The 21,889-nt window shown below is 41.9% G+C and overlaps 1 protein-coding gene across 1 annotated transcript in view; it reads left to right on the top strand.

Annotated features, from left to right (window-relative positions):
• The window catches only part of RYR3 (ryanodine receptor 3), a 522,405-nt gene that overhangs the window by 295,217 nt on the left and 205,299 nt on the right, over positions 1 to 21,889 (top strand). Inside the window, exons 20-22 of the mRNA XM_054700223.1 lie at positions 14,333 to 14,549; positions 16,720 to 16,824; positions 19,941 to 20,044. Coding sequence (XP_054556198.1) covers positions 14,333 to 14,549; positions 16,720 to 16,824; positions 19,941 to 20,044 — 426 coding nt within the window. The remainder of the gene's footprint in view (positions 1 to 14,332; positions 14,550 to 16,719; positions 16,825 to 19,940; positions 20,045 to 21,889) is intronic.

The following is a 21,889-nucleotide window of genomic DNA, read 5'->3' as shown; positions in this document are numbered from 1 at the left end:
TAAAGCTGTTAAACATTTGCCTTACTGATTTCAGATGTATTTCCCAGTTTGTGATTTACCTATCTCAACTTACTTTTCCATTGTGTTTTTGTCATTTCACAAAAGTAATGCAAGTCAAAGAAAATACCAAGAACCCTTAATCATAGTATCCAGAAATAACCCTATTACCTCTTTATACATTTCAATAGTTTATATTAAATTGGACTTGTACTGTGCATGCTGTTTTCTTACATACTATTCCTAACTATTGCATTCATTGTCCTTCCCCTTGTACCAGTTGGATGCTGTATTTAATAAATTTAGCTTTATTATACCTTTTAGTATTTATAAGGCAAGACTACATTATAATTCTTTTTCCCCAAAATTTTCTCAACCATTCTCCATCCCTACCTGGTGAAAGGATCACAATTGACTGTGTGGTAAACTAGAATCAGCGCAGTTAGAATAGCAGTGGTTCCCATGGGTGCCATTAGGAATGGCCATGGAAGGTGGGCACATGTGGAGAGCTCACTCTTAGAGTTGGACCCACAAAGGGACTATCTCGAAGCTCCAGAGGCCCAAGTGATTGGATTTCTAGAATTACCGCACTGTGATAGCCTTCAGCATCTCATACAGATCAAGAAACCAAAAGATGATAAATTATATTTTCCAAAAGATGATAAACAAATAACTACTTAGAAATCAGGAATTGCCCCTTGAAAATGATGTTCACCGTTTAGATTTTGACACAGATATGTACAATCACACTTAAAGATGTGCTCATGAAGATGGATATGATATTTTGAAATTAAACATTGAGATTCTTGTAACAGAGAACCCCTGTAGCACAAACCTCGACTCGATTTGCAAATCTACTCATCTCAGATTCATGTCAGAATTCTTGCATCATCTTCAAGGACTATATCCTCAAGAATCCTTTACCTGTGTTTCTCTGTGCTGAGGATATCTCCATGAGAATTTCCTGCCAATTTTCTTTACATGTGGTGTAATGGCATTCCTTATTTGATATCTATATGGAGTATATAGAAAACAAGTGTTATCGAAAGGCAGTCACCATAGCACAAAGAAAACTGATGAGAGCATAGATCCTCTGGCATTGGGGTTCCCCCCTCCACTCCCCAGAACAAAGAGAAGGGGTAGAAATCTAAATTCAATAAAACAGCATTTGAGTCATCCACCCGTTGATTCAGTACTTTCTCTGGAGAAACAAAGTCACTCAGAGCTGTCAGTGCCCAGCTCTGACTTTTTTTTTTTTTTTTTTTAATTTTCTAGAGGCATGTCTTATTTATTTATTTATTTATTATTTGTTTGTTTGTTTGGTTTATACATGCACTGGGTACAGTCAGAAGCGTGGGAGGGTGAGAGAATTCACCAGAGCCAGAGTGGGGAGCAGAGCAGGCAGAAGGACCGAAGTACACTGCTGAGGGGAGCAGCGGGCGGCAGGAGAGGTCTGCGCACCATGTGGGACCCTCCTCCAGTGCCCGGGGAGCAGCCGGGGATCGAACCGGCTGCAGAGGCTGCAGGCAGCTTCGCAACCCAGCGCTCAACCACTGCACCACCAGGGAGGCCCCCTTGCCTGAGTTTTTAATGGCTTTGGTCACCCAGCATTGGTGGCCTTTACTGCTCTGTTTTGAGCACATTCTACTCAGAGCACCTTATCTGACAAAACTGCTTAGCCAGAAGTCAAGGCTCTGGAAAAGAGGTCTTTTCCAGTCTACTAGCTGATGGACTTCCCCATGTATTGTGTTAATAGAGAAATATACATCTGAGCGCTCGTGTTACATAGTGATTTTTAATCATTAAGTCATTCCTGCACTCTCCCTCAGGTCCATTAGATGAATTTTGATGTATTAATTTTTGTTGGAGGGGGGGTTTTTTTCATCATCTCTTGTCAAAGAGCTGCAGCTAGCAGGTGAGGAAATAGATGATTGCACAGTAGCCCACATAGAAGATGTTTCTAGCATCTCGTGGCTGGGTCAGCTGATCATGTGTCCTCAGTGAACAAGAGAGAAGCAAAGTTACAAGATAAGACAAATGAGATGTCTAACCTATTTATAAGGCACGAGTGTTGAGAGAATTTAAGAAACTGATGGTCGAGATGAGTTGACTTGCAGTCAACACCTTAGGTCTGAGAGCTTCTTGCCTTTAGCAGCTGAACAGGTGGCAAGCTACAGCATGGTGCCAGTGGGCTCGGTGGCTCCCAAGCCTCCTTTCTGTGAAGAACATGTCAGCTCTGAACACTCCAGTTTCAGTCCAAGAACATGATATGGTCTAAGGAGAGATGGGATGACAGTTGCCTGCATACTTGGAAAAATACATTTTACTGAAGTAGATCCAGTCCATCACATGGTGTTCTGCAGTCAAGACCATGCTGGTCTTGTGTTGGAAAGTTGGTTTATTTTTACTTATGAGCAAATGAGATCAGCGTGGTCATGTGCTATGGAACAAGAGGTATGTTGTGAGAAATGCATCTTTTGGGTGGTTTGGTTGGTTGTGCAAATGTCAAAGAGTATGATTATGCAAACCTACATGGTCTGGCCTCTTACACACCTAGGCCGCACTAAGAGTCCACTTTTGCAGATGCGCTCTGTCCCTGAGCAGAAAGCCAGGATGACAGCCCATGATATCACCTGGGAAAGTATGATTTGATGCTGAAACTCAGTGGTTCCTCTCTCTATTACTTTAGTTTAGTTATACAAAAAGCTCGAAAGAGAAACCAGGATGTTAATTGCAAGTTAATTAAAGCATCTTATTGAAAATAAATGTGTTGAATAATATAACTGAAAAGAAATTACTGTTTTTACCCAGTACTGTAGAGAACAGTAACAGGTTTTATGGCACCTCTCCCAGCAAGGTGCAAGGTTATGCCTATCTAGATAGATTACTCTCTCATTGTAGAGGCATTCAGAATTATTTCTCATATTTATTTTTAACATCTGTGTGGCTTCTACTTTAGATTTCTCTTTTACCTGCCTATTACCGTCTATTTAATGGTCTTTACTGAGGTCATTGTTTTGTATTTGTGACTCCACAGTTATTTTTATAATTACAGACTATGTTATTAATAACACCCGATTAAGATGTCCCTGCCAGCAGTCACCGAGGAGCAAAAATCTTTTTCAATTAGATTTACCCACAGTGAATTTCAAAGGCAGCTTGAGTAATTACTAAGAAAATCCACAAATCAATATCTGCTATTTTCTCTAACTATTATGAATGTGCCTCCTTGATATTCTTCTCAGTGAGGTTTATTTGTGGATGGTATTATTACTACAGTAGGCCCTCAATATAACAACCCTGAATGTTATATGACAGAATTTGGGATGAGCCTCATGTAACTTGGAACCAAAGCAGATGTTTGAGTTACTTAGCTGCCAGGAAACACTTCTTCAAAGGTGGTCTCACCCTGCAAAATGGCATCATAGCTTGAACCACACGGGATCTGTTATTCAGCGGCCCAAGCATATGGTAGAATCTGGACGCTGCTTTTGATTTGCAAAAATTGATGAGTTAGTAGCTATAGTAGAACATGTTTTATAGCTTTAGTTAAATTCCTCATAAATGTAGTTAATCGTCTTGCATAACTCTTCTACCACCTCTTCCTAATTTATAGAAATAATATCCAAAGACAGTGCGTATTTGTGGTTGCCATTTGTTTTCTGTGGGTATCCACCAGACTTGGCTAAAATTCAGGTAACCAACTGCTTAGCTGTTTCCAGCTTACTGTGGTCAATACTGTGGAAATTATTGCTGAGACAAATATACTTCTGTGGGGAACATGACGAGCGCTGGCTCGATTGCCCTGGGCTTTCATCAAACACTGGCCGGAAGAAATATGAATGTGGGAACATACGTAACTCAGATTGTTCTCATGTCTTAGCGACAGGAACTGAAGATGCAATTATGAATCATGACTTAGAAGTTGAATTCAGGTCAGCAAAAGCTTGCTAATTCATTCCCCCTCTTAACCATAGCATGCGTCATTTTTTCCTTCAGAGTACTACCCCAACTCTCCGGAATGACGCGGTAACAGATCAGAATAATGAGATCTCTAGTAAGTTAAGATTAAAATGACTTCACACATTTACTAGTAAGCAGTGAATTAATAACATTGTAGTCCAACAAAATCAAACCTAGTCATCCTTTCTGAGCCTGGTAAAGCGTTGTCCTGATTTTTTAGTATATTTTTCATTCATGGGTCATTCTTTCCAATCGCAGAATTTGCAATAGATATTCTCATCTCTTCTGCAAATGGGTAGGCAAAAATGCACAAATCTTAAAAAATGAAATTGAAATTGCTAGCAGAGATCTTCCAATATGATTTGGCTCTGTGTCCTCACAGAATTAGTCAGGTAAATAAAAAATTCCTCTACACATCCCCAAACTTCACTATTCCCAGAGGTCTATTTTTGAACCTATTGGTCATTTCAGAGGTAGAGGAATCTAAGGACACAGTTGCTTACTGTAATCACTTTAAGAAGGGAAAAAAACTCACTTGAGAGCTGATGAAATGTCTGAGTTATAGGAAGAACCCCAGAAGAGGATACAAGTGCTTTAGTGCAAAAGATTAAATTGATTGATGAAATTGATTTTAAAAATCCATTCATGTGGAGAAAAATGTGATCATAAAGAATTAATTTTAATGAACTCAATTCTTAAATGATCTTCTTGTTTCAAATTAACATTTTTTTTAAGATGCTGGGAGGTTGGGCAGAACCCTAGGAGCAGGCAAGAAAACACCTAGGTAAGAGAGATTTGCATTCTTATGGGAAATCACTTATTTACAAGTGATGTTATAGGACAGGGAGAGGGGCAGCCCAAGCCCCGCAAACCTGCCTATTCTACATGGGTTCTGCCATCCGCCGCATCAACACAAAACATATGACACTTTAATGGGAAGGAACTTTAATAAAAACTAGGAAACAATACAGGTAAGGCAAAGAGTCTAGTTTCTAAATGAAGCACCCAAAGTTACCCGTCCCCTCGTGGGTAAAAGTCCATCCATATGGGATTGGCCCAGAGCAAGGCCCCAAAGCCTGCCACAAGTCTAAAACATCTTCCAGTGGGGACCCACAGAAAAGGGTCACAAACAACCGGACAAGCCCGGAAGGAAAAGAGCAAAATCAACATCCAGATAAAAGCTGCCATTGTCACCTCCCCACGGGTCTCACCCACATCTGTGTCACCCAGTCCACGACCAAAAGACAAGCTCAGTTTCTTCACATGTCTCTAGGCTCCATGCGCCTCCTCCAGGTCTCCTTCTGGCTCCATCCTGCTTCCTTCCTCAGTCTCTTCTGCAGCTTCTCCTCTTCCTGCTCAGCTCCACCCTCCCTTGGGTGGGGCAGGGAACCTGGAATTTCCCCCTTTCCTGGGGACCACCCTGTTACAATCCCCCCTTTTAATTTTTATTCCACCATATCTATGGTGGCACAATCTCAGGGTGTAGTCTTAGGAGACAGTCTTTTTTAGGGTTACAATGTGTGTAAGAGAAGCAACAATTAGTCAGCAGCATTGTCTATGAATGTCCAGTATGACAGTTTTCCATTCTGAAAAATAGTCCATTATACAAGCCGAAAGAAAAAAAATTGGAGCGTCAGCTAAAACAAGACAGCAAATATATCAAAAATCACAGGGAAAAAATGTTAAAATGGTTCAACTTATGCAAAAACGAATTATCTCAACCTTGATTCCAAACTTTAACAGCATAGCAAAAGTTTGCAAACTAAATGTACTTTTAAACCATTTTTCCTATTTTTGCATAAAATCACAGGGCAGAAATAACTAACAGCAATTTTTTAGCTGGCTTTGTTGAAATACTCCATACAGGATCAGAGCGAACCGGTGGCATCCAGTCGATGTAGGCTTCAGGTATAAAGTTGGTCTCATCAGACTCCACCTGGGCTTTCCTCTTCTCGAGGGTACCAGGGCATTTTCGTTGGCCGGGTTGTCCAGTCCTGCCAATGGAGGCAAGCTTCCTCACCTTCTTTGGAGGTCTCTGGAACCCTACAAACAAGGCAAACAGGTTCTCCTCTTCTTGGTTCAGCTCTTTTTCAACTTTTTGGAAGAACTCCACACAAAGCCACACAATCAAACTCACGTCCAATTTTTTTGTTAAAACAGACAAAATCCCTATGGAAGTTATGCAAAAACAGACTCTAAGATAAGTAGCAAAATTACTACCACTATTTGTATGCTGTGTTGGTATCAAGGGGAGAGAAAATGTGACAAGTTAGTTTTGCTGAAAAAAAAATTACAACCTTTCTGCAGATCCTGGTTACTCAAAACAAAACAAAACAAACAAAAAAAACTTCGTGGATTCAGGACAGAAATGCATAAAAAAAAGTTCCAGTATGTCAAAGAAACCTTAGTAAATGTCAGGTGTATTTCCAGGTCTATTGAGTCCTTTGTAAGAAAGTTTTACTCTCAACAGTTCCATCAATAGGAATCTGTTGAGACCTTTTCTCCCTATATTTCCAGAAACAATTTCTGTAGGTGTGAAACAATTGAATTATACAATATTACAAGGTGACAATCACCATTGACAATTTACACACATACCAGATACTACTGTTAACATTTTGTACATACCAAAGTTTTACCATTTTCCCAAGTGACAATGCTTCCCTTCTAGTTTTACTCTACTAGGTGAGCCAAATAGAACAAATTTATCTAATGCCTTTCCCAGGAGGAAAGGGAGAAACTTCGTGGAGTGTCTCAGGAGCTCTACTGAGGTTCCACAAAATTTCCTTGCATCAGCCAAATGACAGGCTACCAAATTTGTACTTGAATTTAGATTTCTGGGAAGCTTTGCCATAGATATCAGAAAATTAACAGAAACAACAATATTCAATCTCTATGAAGGCACCGGCTTAGCTCAGTATCACAATGTTGACAATCAAACCATAACTTTTTGTTTTTCTCATAACTGGAGACTCTTTTTTTTTTCTCAATTTATACGGGCACCATGTATACCAATTTGTCGATCACTGGAGGTCAAGACAGACAGAAGGACATACAGACATACAACATATAGACAAAGACAGTTTTTTTTTTTTTTAGTTATGCCACGTAGAATATGTTATGTAACTGCAGTTTTACTCCATAGGCTCAGAAAAAAAATATCAAAGTCCAAAAAAAATGTGGAGTGTTGCTGGCAGAAAAATTTCCAGTTGTCATCCTGCAAACCTAAGACTTTGGAAATAGGAAGGAAAAGTTTTATTAATCACAGGAGTTACATGACCTTGTTTATCACCTTAGGGTTTTCAGTGTTGAAGACTTTTTATTAGAAGTCAATCCTGGGGTATTCTGTACAGCAACTGAAAGAATAAAAGTAACAGTTAACTTTCAAGCAAAAGGAGTCATCTCTTGTTAGCCACCAAGCAGGTACTCCTTGGGTTTCCTGGAATACAACCTGAAAAAGCAAAATCAAATTATCAGTAATTAACTTTCAATTAAAAGGAGTCATCTCTTGTTAGCCACCAAGCAGGCACTCCTTGGGTTTCCTGGAATAGAACCCGAAAAAGCAAAATCAAAATATTAGTAATTAACTTTCAATTAAAAGGAATCATTTCCTTACTTCTGTTAGCCACTCTGGGACAGAAGCTGGAAGAGCAAATTAAACATCTAAGCACAGATTACACCTCCCCCACACTAGGGAGGGACAACAACAACACAGGTATGAAAACCTGGTACAGTTACATGATGCACCCTAAAGAGTGCTTTCCATAACAGACCTTCCTCAGTAGGAAGCAGAAACTTAGAATCTTGTCTTACACCAGCAATTGAACAAATACAGTATTTAAAATGGCAAACATGCCCAAAACAAATTGTGTAGACAAAATTCACAGCAGCAAATCCTTTCAGACTCAGACAAAATCTTATTAATTTTTCTGATCCAGACTTTGCAAAAATTCAAGTTATCTCCAAGAATCCATCAAGGATACCAGCAATTACCAGTTACTGATAAGGCTACTCTTTCCTTAACACCCAGGCATACATTTGCTAATTTGAACACCACTGCTCCACAATTGGCTTGCAAAATCCATCAGGCAGAGAGCAGGAAGTAGCCAAAGACAAAGCAACAGACCACTGAAGAACCATTATTGCCTTTAGAAATGCTAATGAGACAGCAGAGATTACAAAAAGAAAGAAAAAAGTTCCAAGTGGCCTCAGACGCCATCTTTGATCTGGCCACATGGTCCAATGTACTGCCTAATCTTTTGAGTAAAACTGGCACAGAACAATTTCCACAAAATCAAATGTCTTAGAAAGTCACTACAAACAAATTACATACAGACACACAGATCTTCACAAAGCCCAAGCCAGTTTCTCAACAGCAAATCTGTTATATGAAACAAACACACCGGAGAAACCAAAAATCACATTTGCGCTTGTGGTAGCCAGTGCCATAGGGAAGCCCAATTTCCCATGGGGCTGACTAACCACGGATGGCTCTGTCCTAAATCACGTTGGGCGCCAAATCTGTTATAGGACAGGGAGAGGGGCAGCCCAAGCCCCGCAAACCTGCCTATTCTACATGGGTTCTGCCATCCGCCGCATCAACACAAAACATATGACACTTTAATGGGAAGGAACTTTAATAAAAACTAGGAAACAATACAGGTAAGGCAAAGAGTCTAGTTTCTAAATGAAGCACCCAAAGTTACCCGTCCCCTCGTGGGTAAAAGTCCATCCATATGGGATTGGCCCAGAGCAAGGCCCCAAAGCCTGCCACAAGTCTAAAACATCTTCCAGTGGGGACCCACAGAAAAGGGTCACAAACAACCGGACAAGCCCGGAAGGAAAAGAGCAAAATCAACATCCAGATAAAAGCTGCCATTGTCACCTCCCCACGGGTCTCACCCACATCTGTGTCACCCAGTCCACGACCAAAAGACAAGCTCAGTTTCTTCACATGTCTCTAGGCTCCATGCGCCTCCTCCAGGTCTCCTTCTGGCTCCATCCTGCTTCCTTCCTCAGTCTCTTCTGCAGCTTCTCCTCTTCCTGCTCAGCTCCACCCTCCCTTGGGTGGGGCAGGGAACCTGGAATTTCCCCCTTTCCTGGGGACCACCCTGTTACAGTGAGGCAAAGGATTTAAAATATACACAATAAAAGCCAGGTAACAAATTTCTTGAAAGGAGTAGACTAGGTAGGTGGAAGTTTAGTGTTTCTTTTCCTGCCCATTCAAACCCGTGTTCTGGACTTCTGACCCTGGATAAGTTGTTGGGCAGATGCTATAGCTTGTATTATTCCTTTTCAGAGCAAGAATGATCTTGTCAGCCATTTAAAAGTTCCATCTACTTGTATATAAAAATTTCCAATGTGTATGCATTCGACAGGTTGAGCCTCACCCTCTGGGGTCTGCGATGAGGTCAGCGTTTTGTCCCCACTGTGGGTCATGCTCCTACTGGTCAGCCAGTCCTGTCTTGGAACCTCTGGAGGTGAGGGTATGAGCTGACCATGGGTAGGGCAGTTTCTCGTGAGCTGGTGCAGCTGACATGTAATATCATGCCTTTGTGTAGCAGTTACACAATTGCTGCCTCTTTGTCTTCTAGGACTTTTTGTAGTTTTCTTGGAGAGTCTTAGGCTGGAAACCTCTGAGTTCAGATCTTTTCACAGAAACTCCATCACCTATACTGGCTGGCCGCTCCCTTCTAGCTAACCCCAAGCCTCCCTCTGCACCCTCCTCCCCCTGCACAGGCCCCCATCTCCTCTAGCTCCTGGATTTCTGATCACTGCTTAGACATTTGCCTTTCTAAGCACGATTCCTTTTAAAATGGCTAAAGGTAGGCTCATTTGTGGGGTGCCTACATGTTCTTCCCGGAGCACGGTCCTTGGCCTCACCCTAAGCAGTAGGATCTTGTTCCCTTAACACTTGTTTATTTTCTCTCTCGCTCCCCCTCCCCCTTCACCAAGTAAATATGTTCCTCTCTAAAGTCCAGGGGTCATTTGTGAGTGTCTGAGTGGTTCCTTAAAGGCTCCTCATTTAGCTTCAGATGGGAGAGAGCCCCCCCCACCCCTGCCGCCTTTTTCCTCCTGACAATTCTCCCAAGTGAATTCTTTACCTTCCATAAGAAAGTGTGCCCTGGACTAAGGTTAATGGAATTGATTCCCCAAATTTTGGGTGGATCTTCATGGTTGACCCAGCACCTCACTTCAGGGTGTGAAAATATTGGCATCCTCTGAACCACCTGCTTTTTCTAACTCTGAGATAGAGGGTAGCCCATTTTAATAGCCTCAAGAATTAAAGAGGGTTTCAGGTGTTCTCTTTCTTGTGATTCTTCAAATCTACATTTTATCCCTAATTATTTCCTTTGACCTGGGCAGTCTGGATCTCCCAGAGAGAACTGCTGGGTGGTCCACCAATATTGCTGGCCATGTGTTGGCCTCCTTCCCACAGACCCTGGGCAGCTCTTCATGGCAGTAAGGGAAGGAGCCACAGGCAGTGCAGCAAGTGTGCCTGGCATCAGCTTCTTTCCCATCCTACCTGCTGGAGATCAGGGGCTCCTGTCTGGCAGGACTTTGGAAATGACCCAGGACTCTGTACTTCTACCCACGGAAGCACAGTGTAATGGCGTTCGAAGACCATGCTTCAGTAAGCAGTAAACGCTCATGTCTGCCTATGCTGATTTTTCATTTTGCAGTTTCTGTGGCTATTAGAGGAGCTAAAATTAAGATTTATAACCAAATTATCGTTCTCCAGTTAAGACTTGATTATAAAAGGAGGGACATTGCTGTGTTCTTTCCATGCTTCATGAATTGCCACCTTACTGGATTTGTTATGCAGAAGAATACAGCAAATTTTACAATATAAGAGAGATTTTGAAGCTAAACAGAACTGGCAAGAGAGTTCATGAATAATTAAGTCCATCTAGAAGTCTTCACAAGAGATCATTTCCTTGTTTTGGAACCACGCGCGGGTGTGTAGCAAAGGGTACATCTGCCATACAAGCTCCCAGGCGCTCAGCTCCTCTCAGAAAGGATGTGTGATGACAGGAGAAGCAAATAACTTCCCGCACTGATTCTTTGCTCCACAAGATCCCGTTCTATAGCATAGTTTCCACATGTCAGTAGCACAGTCTATTAGGTTGCAATTGAATTGGAAAGTTCTCAACAAATTATTTCAAGTCTTAGTCATTATTTCCTGAAGGTTCACTAAATTAGTAACATTGCAGGCTAATGACTCAATTTTGTTTTAATGTCATTGTTCATATTCTTAATACACATAGATCATGCCCTATTACATAACGTTTAATGTGGGAACATTTGCAAGCAACAATTGTGGTTCTAATTTTTATCAGTGTTGTTTAGTACTTTCAAATGGGAAAGTGGGAGGTTCAATACGTTGTCTATAATTAATTTTAAAACAGCAGTTTGCAAAATGCTGTTTGGATAAAAGAACTTGTTTGAATTGGGAAAGAAAAAAAAACCTTAATGTCTCTCTCTTGGAGAGGTTTTTATTTTGCAGTTTCATAATTAAGCTATTTCCACACTCACAATTACTCAGCCAACATTGAAACTCTCTGGAAGCCTGCCCTGCCAGAATATTCCTGTTAAAGGAAGTGAGACCTAGTGGCAAGTATCGCTGAGAGCTTTGCTGAATCATAAACCTTCTTCCATGAACCTCATCTCCCTCCACACACACATGCCACTCCATTCTGCTCCACCAGCAATTCTGTCAAGAATCCTAATTCCAAAACAAAACTGGGATCTGGCTTCTCTGTACCGACATGCTGTCTTCATCTTGGTCCAACCCTCCCTCATCTTCCACTGGGACAAGGTTCATGTCAGGTGTCTCCTAACTGGTTCCTAGACACCACATACAGCAGTGAGAAGAATCTTGTATTCTCCTTAAAATCCCTCAGAGGCTATCTCTCCTAGAATAAAATTCCAACTTCTTTCTGTGACTCACATAATCTGATGTAACCCTGCCCTTCCTGCCCATCTTCTGCCCCACAGACTTACCAGATTCTCACCCATACCAAACTCTTCCTTGCCTCAGGGCCTTTGCACATGTTGTTCCTCTGCCTGGAATGCTCTTCCTCCAGGTTTTTAACTCACCAGCTCCTTAAGAAGCGAACTCAGGGCCTGCCCTGGTGGCGCAGGCAGTTGAGTGCAGCACTGTGAAGCTGCCCGCAGCCTCTGCAGCACAAGTTCAATCCTGGCCTGCCAGAGAGATACCCACATGGCATGGCAGACCTCTCCTGTCTTGCCCACTGCTCCCCTCAGCAGTGTATTTCAGTCTTCTGCCTATTCTGCTCCCCACTCTGTCTCTGGTGAATCCTCTCACCCTCCCGCACATCTGGCCTATACCCCGGTTCTTGTATACATGAATAAATAAATCTTTAAAAAAAAAAAAAAAAAGAAGTGAACTCACATGTCTCTGTCTCTTCCTCAGAGAGGCCTTTGTTGACTTCTGCCTAAGAACTACCTCCCTGCCCCGAGTTATTTCCTCTCTCACTCTTTATCCCCTCACTGAATGTTTTCCAGTCAGAAATCATGCCTATTTGTCAAGTTGGAGGCCTGCTCTGTGAGACCAGGGATGCTGTAGTCTTTGTTCTTTGCTGACTCTCCAAGTGAAGAGAACAGTGCAAATCCTTTGGGCTCAGTTAATAGTTGTTAAATGGAGGGATGAAAGGAAGGAGGGGATATGACTGTTGTGTGAGGGTGTGCTGTGTATTGATTTTTCCTGTATGAATTACTATTGACCCTGCAGGGCTACATATCTTTCCATGTTTTAATTGCTTAAAACTGTGGCCATATTTCCTCATCAATTTATTGCAGTTGCAGTTGATTTGTAAGAGCTATAACTCTAGCTATAAACCTAGGAGCACATGAACTGTCACTTTGCAATAGTTCGCTTTCATCCTCTCCTCTGTGCAGGGAGAGCTTTGGGGTCTAACTTTAACCTTACCTAACCTATATATGTGGGGTTGAAATTCTTCCAGAATGCTGAATTAAAATATTCCAAGACTTCAGTGTACTGGTAGCTAGTACCTGCTATTAATGTGAGATCCATGTGTCTTCCCTCTTCCTTGGGAGCAACCTGTGAGCATTCCTGGCATGGAGTCAGGCCTGCATGCCAGCAGCTTGATGGTGCCCCCGAGAAAGGCACTGGTACCCTAGTAAACCAACACTTCACGCCCATTTGTCTCCCTGTGGCTATGGACACATGCCAATGCTTCCCCACAGTCGCCCTCAAATGGCTGCTTTGGGGCACTGCAGCATCTATAGTGTATCATTTCTTGTAAATGTGTGGTGTTAAATGCTCTGGCATGCACGATTGGTATTTAATACTCTCGTGTTATTTAATCTTTTGTGTACATCTTTTTTTTTTTTTTTTTTTGTGGGACCCTTGCCGGCAGCCGGGGAATGAACTGGCTCTGCAGAGGCTATGAGCATCCTCGCAGCCCAGCGCTCAACCGCTGCGCCACCAGGGGAGGCCCTTGTGTACATCTTAAAATAAGAATTTTCTGTTATCCCTAATTGCTATATCATTTTTTATTGATGTGTGAATAGTCTCACTCAAATAAAATGAGTTGAAGTTCTCATGCTGTACTCTCAATATGATCTTTTCAGAGAATAATATTATCACTGCTAATTTCTTCATAATACTTTAGTAATATTTATAGTATTGGTTTCCCTACTAGAATATGGATAAACATAATTTTAAAAGTCTACTGATGCCACATTTTTTAAATAAAGACCATTAAACTGGGTAATTACATCATTCTACATTTAAGAATTTTTCCTACTATTCCATACACATATGGAAGATAACATATGTGCAAGGATATTTATTGCATCACTTTATACATTAGCAAGAAATTAGAAGCTGCACAAATGTCCACCAACAAAGCACTAGGTAAATAAGTTTCAATTATACAAAGAAATGGTATACAGCCAGAATGTTGCAGCTAGTTTATATACTGATAAGGAAAAATCTCTAGGATTGCACACATACACAATTGAACAAAGTGAGATAAATAAATATAAAAATACAGCTATTTGTGTGAAAATGGTTTGGGGGGGGAGCAGGTGAATAGAATAAAACTGACTTTCACATTTGAAATCTAGTGATACGTATGGATAATGTCATTTCTAATAGTTGGCACAGGTCCATAGTCTCATGCGTGGACACTGGGTTCTCTCTACATTGCTTCTTGCACACCTGGGATGTTTGCTGTGCTCACTCTGAATTTAGTCACTTCCCCACAAAACAATTTGGAATCAGGGAATACCAGGCTTTAATTTTCACTGATTTAGGCTGAGATTTTTTGGGTTTTTTTTTTTTTAACCTCTTTTTTCCTTGTCTCTCCCAATGATGACACAGAGTACGTTTCTTGATGGGTGGACGTCATGGAGAATTTAAATTCCTGCCTCCCTCTGGCTATGCCCCTTGCTATGAAGCCTTACTTCCAAAAGAGAAGATGAGACTGGAGCCCGTCAAAGAATACAAGCGTGATTCTGAAGGCATTAGAGATCTGCTGGGTACCACCCAGTTCCTGTCCCAAGCCTCCTTCATCCCCTGTCCCATAGACACCAGTCAGGTAGGTTCAAACTGCCAACAGAATGAAATGTAGATAAAGGGTTAAATCTTCCTTCTTTTTTGTGTCTCTTGGGACCATTTTTGCCATATGCTCTACAGAATTGTCATGTAATATGAACAGGTATTATTCTTCATGTTTCTACCATGTGAGTAGATTGAGCTCTTGAAGGATTTTGCAACCAATGAGCAAGTTGAGCACTTGCTACATGCAAGGCCCTCTACTAGACTATGTGAATCATAGGCAGAAATATTTCAGTGTTCTCTGGGAGTTTACAACCAAATTGAAGAGATAATAAGTGAATGTGTTATTTTTAAAAGTATGAGTAAAATACAGAATCATCTATTTGTGCAAGGAGATAGCTAGACACAACCTTTAGGTTAGAATGTTCCTCCTAGAAGTTTGCATAAGATGATGGAAATCAGTCAGGGCCTTTAATAAACTTAAATGGGGAGGGTCAACCAGGGGTAAAGTAACAGGAATGGGGCCTAGAGGTAGAAAGGCATATGTAGGGATACGTAGCAATGAATATTCTTTGTGTGATTGGTTGCTTGGAGAAAGAAGAGCAAATAGGAATGAACTGGAAATAAAACTGGAAAGAACAGGAGCTAGCATAGAGGACTTTGAAAGTGCTGATAAATGGAATTTTCTTTCCCTTTACAGTGTCTTTTTTTGAGAGAGACACATTCACGTGGTTATGGCGGGGGCATATAATAGCTTTCAGTATTTCCTGTGCACCAAGGCTATTCGAATCACTGTTCAGATGTTAGAGAAAATAAATGAGAAGGGACCTTGCCTCTGAGGCACTAGGTTAATAGTTTGGAGGAATACGGCTCTTTTAGTCTGTGAAAGCTCTCTTGTATTTTTCCATAATATTCCTGTTACCCTGTTGCATTCAGCTGTGTGTGCTTATTCCTAGTCTGCGTACTTCTATAGCTAATGATGTGAATTCCCATAATATACAGATAACAGTGTTTCTCTGCTCGCAGAGCCTAGTACAGCTCTTGGAATGGAGTTGGAGTTGAGAATGTTGGTGAGAAACTAGGGTGGAGTTTGTGAGCCAGAGGACCTCCTAGAATAGCATCAGTTGCTTCCTAGGGATTCTATACAAGACCCCTGAGGGACAAAGAAGTAAATTAGCTTTTCCGTGGACACAAGGTTGCCCTTTTCTGTGCTGCCCTCCTTACTAAGGAAGCAGAACTGCATGCATGTGTTACAACTTCTGGAAGATACAGAGTTCAAAAAGAGTTTTTAAAAATGAGAGGATTTTTTTTAAAGATTTATTTATTTATTTATACAAGCACTGGGCACAGTCAGAAGTGCGGGAGGGTGAAAGAATTCACCAGAGCCAGAGCAGGGAACAGAACAGGCAGACTGACGAAATTCACTGCTGAGGGGAGCAGTGGGCGGCAGGAGAGGTCTGTGCGCCATGTGGGACCCTCACCTGGTGGCCGGGGATCGAACCGGCACTGCAGAGGCTACGGGAAGCTTCACAGCCCAGCACTCAACCACTGCACCACCAGGGGAGGCCCATGAAAAATGAGAGGATATTTTGATGAAGGAGGAAAGGTAAGGAATAGTTCAGGAGTGAGAAGAGGTTCTAAGCATGCAGAGTTAAAGTTGAAGAGTGAAGATAAGTCAAGATGGGAAAATTTTGAACTCTGGACCCAAAGTTGAGTCTGTCTGGACTTGGAAATCTGGGAGATCCAATACAGGGATATTCTCGTTGGAAAGGTCTAATTTATTATTTTGAATGAGACCTTGTAATTTTTTTAGAATGTGCCAACTGTACAATTATCAGAGAAGTTAAATATCAAGTACATATTCGACGCCATCCTATCTGGGGCACGTTAACCAGTTTGCTATTAGGTATTGCTAACCCAGCCCTGTCATTGGCACTAACAGTCCCTAGCACAAATCGAACTCAGCCCCCTGATGAAAGTAGGAAGAAGGACCCCAGATCCCAAAGACCAAGAGAGGATAGACAGAGAAGAAGCCAAAAGAAAGGAACCGAGGCAGTGTCTGGGTGAAGCCAGGTGTGATCAGAACCCCATATCCCTTCCTGGGTGATATTCCCATAAATTCAATGGGAGCACCTAATCTGTAAAGATTTTATGATTTCCATGTAATTGATAGCTTGTTCTGATTTCTCATTTGTTCCTTTTCCTTTTAGATTGTCTTGCCGCCTCACCTAGAGAAGATCCGAGACAGACTGGCTGAAAATATCCATGAGCTTTGGGGAATGAATAAGATCGAGCTCGGCTGGACTTTTGGCAAGGCATGTGCTTCATCGGTGGGGCTGGGTAAAGGGTTGCACTGCCTTGTTGCCTGGAAGAATTCTTTTTTCCCATCTGTATGCCTTTATTCGTGTTATTACGCATGTGAGAGGCTCTGGCCGTGTTGCACCAGAACCTCGAATACTATGTTGAAGGCTAGTTATACTCACCTTTTTATCTGCTGTAGCGGGAAAGCACTCGGTGCTTCTCTTTGAAGTATAATAGCAGTGTACTCTTCTGTAGATGTCATCATCAGACTGAAGAAGGTTACTTTTATCCCTCATTTACTGAGGGTTGTTATCCAGAATGGATGTTGGATTTTGTCAAGTTTTCTTCTGTATGTGCATATTGAGATGGTCACGAATTTTCCCTTTCTAGCATAGTGACTGCTCTTTGAATATTGAACCAGTCTTGCATTCCTGGAATAAGCCCCGCTGGGCCAGAGTATGCTAATCTTTTTTATGTTGTCGGATTTAATTTGCCAAGATTTGCTTTCACATCTGTGTTCATAGGAGTTATTGATCTGCTTCTCCCCTTGCCATATCTTTGTTGTTGATATCAAGAAAATGCTAGCTTCGGGCCTCCCTGGTGGCGCAGTGGGTTGAGCACAGTGCTGTGAAGCTGTCCACAGCCTCATAGTGCGGGTTCGATTCTCAGCCGGCCAGGGAGCTACCCATGTGGCGCAGCAGACCTCTCCTGTCTCGCCCACTGTTCCCCTCAGCAGTGTTTTCAGTCCATCTGCATGTTCTGCTCCCTGCTCTGTCTCTGATGAATTCTCTCACCCTCCTGCACTCCAGCCTGTACCAAAGTTCTTGTATAAATAAAAAATATCTTTAAAAAAAAAGAAAATGCTAGCTTCATCGAATGAGTTGAGAAATACTCCTTTGCTTCAATTTCCTCAAAGAATTTGTATAGAATTGTTATTAGCTCTGCCTTAAATGTTTAGTAGAATTTACCAGTGAAGCCATTTTAGCTTTGCTGTTCCTTCGTGGATTTCTAGCTACAAATTCCGTTTCCATAAAGGATATGAACGATCCAGTTTCTATCATTTTCTTGAGTGAGCTTTGGTAGTTTGTAGCTCTTGAGTAATTTGCACCTATCACCTGAATTGGACAATTGACTGGAGTACGCTGCAGTGTTATTGTTTGGCTATTGCTTTCATCCAGAGTGGTGCTACTACCCCTGGCTATTTGTGTCCTCACTCTTGCTAGCAGTTTATTAACTTCATTGGTCTTCTCAAAGTTTTTCTTTTCTTTGGTATTTTTCTCATGTGTGTCTCACCAGTTTTATTTCCTCTCTCTTAGTTTAATTTGCTCTTTTTCTTGTTTCCTTTTTTTTTTAATTGTAGAAGGTTTCCCAGGGAAACTTCCTGAGTCAAAACACTCTCTTACTTCACCTGTCTTACTGTCACTGCAAGAGCAGCACCTAGCTCAGTTGTGCCTGCAGTGCAGTGAGGAGCACTAGGACACAGCTCTGCAGAGACAGATGCGGGGCAGGGAGGGGATAGCTACCTACTCCCTCTCCTTCATTCAGGGAATATTGCGCACAGCACCACCTTCAGAAGCCCCATGCTTCCTTTTCCTTCCTTCCCCATAGGTGGTGAAAAAAAGGCTGATTCATTGTTTTGAATTTGTGTAATACGGTTTTCAGTTGCATCACTAAGATTAATGGACACTCAGGAGGTTTAGGAATCTCACTAGAAAGTACTTTTCAAAAAGGATATAAATTGATTTTATTCTGTGACTTGTGTAAATGATGTCTGAAAGCAGGATAGCAGTTATGAAGCCTCTCTGACCCTGATAACTCTCAAATTAAGCACATTTCAGGTTGGTTGCTGAAGAGGACCCTGCCCTCCAGCATGTATGTATTTATATAGCCAGCATAAAATTATTCTCCTTACAGGTGACCACCTCTACTGTGTGCATTTATAATACCACAGCCTCTCCTTGAGAGAATGAATCACAATTGCAATTTTACATTTACCGCTATGATTATTTTGCTAATGTTTCCTGTCCCGCCTTTCTGGGACTGGGGCTCTCCTGACTCACTGTTGAACTCCTGATGTCTAGCTCTGTGCTGCCATGTAGTAGACACTTGACAAATTCTGTTGCATTAGCTAGTTAATGCCTGGATCTGCCCTGTCCAATACAGTAGCCATCAGTCACAGGTGGCTGCTGAGTGCTTGAAATGTCTGAACTTGAGAGGTGCTATAGGTAGAAGAACACAGCAGCCTTTGAAGACTTATTATGAGGAACTAATATAAAATATCTCAATAGTTTCTTGGGTAAATTACTTATTAAGATGGTTAATGTTAGGATGATACTGTGTTAAGTGAAATACATTATTTAATTACATTATTAAATGTAATTTCACCTGTTCCTTTTTGCTTCTCTCGTGTGGCTACGAGAAAATTTGAAATTACAAATGTAGAATACATGGGTGGCTGACTTTGTGTTCTCTTGCACAGTACTGGCCCAGGTTCTGTAGCCCTTTGTTCTGGAGAGTGCTGCACTTCAGTGGCATTATGGTGCCATGAATTTTGATCAGTCAGGAGCATGGTTATCACGACATGTAAAATTGTTTCTAGGGAGGGCCTCCCCTGGTGGCGCAGCGGTTGAGCGCTGGGCTGCGAGGCTGCCTGCAGCCTCCGCAGTGCCGGTTCGATCCCCAGCTGCCAGGCAAGGGTCCCACATGGTGCGCAGACCTATCCTGCTGCCCACTGCTCCCCTCAGCAGTGTACTTCGGTCCTTCTGCCTGTTCTGCTCCCCGCTCTGGCTCTGGTGAATTCTCTCACTCTCCCACGCTTCTGACTGTACCCAGTGCTTGTATAAATAAATAAATAAATCTTTTTAAAAAATTTATTGAAAAAAAATTGTTTCTAGGGAAAAGTATGTTCTGAATGCAGACACCTGGCTGGAAACAAATCCGCACAGCACAAGTCACTGGCCACTTGGGGACTGTCTATCATTTGTTAGAGAGATCGCATATTTGCCAATCAGCAAACAGCTGTTTTTGTCTTGCCTGGTACAGATTGCCTGGGTCATGTTTCAGTGTGTGTCCTCTTCTGTTTTTCAGCTGTCAAAATTTTAATTACTTTCTTTCTTATGCTGTTGCCTAGATACGGGATGACAATAAAAGACAACACCCCTGCCTTGTGGAGTTCTCAAAGCTCCCCGAAACTGAGAAGAATTATAACCTGCAAATGTCAACTGAAACCTTAAAGTGAGTGTTTAATTGAATTTAGACTAACCAGTGAGTGGGTGATTTAATGTCTTATAACTAAGCTGCAGACGTATGTCTCTTGCCTTGAAAACATACATTCTGATAAATTAGAAGGGATGGTGATTATTCATGCCACAAAAGGGTTTAGTATAGTGACTAACACATGTACCCTTGTTATTTAGTGTATTTATTTCTTGAGAGACACTTGCCATTTTCCAGGGATGGGGAAAAAAAGAAGAGGAACTTATAATCAATAAGCCAATGACCTGTTATAGTGCATGTTAAGTCAGTCAAGGAAGAGGCATTTCTGGGGGGAGGGAGGAAAGGGGAGAGGAACGACTAGGGTCAAAATAAGGGGGGTTGCAATTGTATGGGGAATATTACCAAAATGAAAATGCATACATTGTGCAAAAATGAAAAATGATGTAAGAATTATATAAAATAAAATATTAATTAAAAAAAGAAAGAGGCATTTCTAAAATCAAGTGGGGAAACATGGTTTGATTTGCAAAAATTCAAATTAAAGATAACTTTTAGGGGCTTCCCTGGGGACACAAGGGGTTAAATCTCAGCACTATGAAGCTATCTACTGCCACTGCAGCGCAAGTTCAATCCCTAACCAGGGAGCTGACTCACATGGCGCAGCAGACCTCTCCTGTCTCGCCTGCTGCTCCCTTCAGCAGTGTATTTCAGCCATTCTGCCTGTTTCGCTCCCCACTCTGTCTCTGATGAATCCTCTGACCACCACCCCCACCTCTGGCCTACACCCCAGCTCTTGTATGCATAAATAAATACAATAAATCTTTTTAAAAAATGGCTTATAGCTCCTCCATGATCCCACCTATGGTTTAAAGCCTAATTCACACTTTATTGTTTTTAGCTCAAGTTGGTAGCTCCCATCTTGAATTCCTTTTGTGCTCATTACCTAATCTCTGTTATATTTCTCTGTTCTCTTGTGTCAGTGTTGAAAATGTTAACACTGTGGTTTTGTCAGCATAGCGGTGCTTTTGACCGTGCCTTGTCTTGCAGGCTCACACTTACTCTGTCTTCAGTCACACAGATACTTCTTTTTTGTTTGTTTGTTTGTTTGTTTTCTTTTTAGATCAGGGGTACAGGCCAGAGGTGTGGGGGTTGAGAGGATTCACCAGAGGCAGAGCAGGGAACAGAACAGGCAGATCAATGGAAGTACATTGCTGAGGGAAGCAGCAGGCGAGATGGGAGCAGCCTGCTGCGCCATGTGGGTAGTTCCCTGGCCAGCCGGGGATCGAACTCGTGCTGCAGAGGCTGTGGACCACTTCACAGTCTGCGTCTTAACCCCTTGCACCACCAGAGAGACCCACACAGATACTTCTTGAGGGTATGGCTTTGGCTCCTCATGGTGTCAATGTAGCCCCAGAAACAGAAGAGGGAGCGCAAAGTAAATACTTGCTGACTGTGAATTGCTGCTCTATCTGTTTCCCAATATAAGAGAATCAGGACGCAATCCTAATGTGAATTTGTAAACTGGAAGCTGACTCCAAGAGGGGCTATTTATGAACTCTTTTTCTGTATTCTTATGCTTACTATCATGGAAATTGAGTTAGCAAGTTATGACCTTCCAGCCATCTGACCAGTCTCCTATTTGTCAGTCAAGTTTTGTTGTAACAAATCCAAGCTCACCAGTTTGAGTGTTGTCTGTGGTTGCTTGTCCTCTATGATGGCAGAGTTGCATAATCATGCACTACTTGACAATAGGAATACCTTCTGAGGGTTGCACCATTGGGAGAGGCCATCACTGGACAAACACAATATTGGCAGTGGATTTTGTATGCTTTGGGGCCACAATGAACAAAAAAAACTCATGAG

This window comes from Talpa occidentalis, unplaced genomic scaffold, assembly GCF_014898055.3.
Source record: "Talpa occidentalis isolate TD23 unplaced genomic scaffold, MPIMG_talOcc4v2.1 talOcc4.11, whole genome shotgun sequence".
Taxonomy (NCBI): domain Eukaryota; kingdom Metazoa; phylum Chordata; class Mammalia; order Eulipotyphla; family Talpidae; genus Talpa; species Talpa occidentalis.
This window is presented reverse-complemented; position numbering and strand designations above follow the sequence as displayed.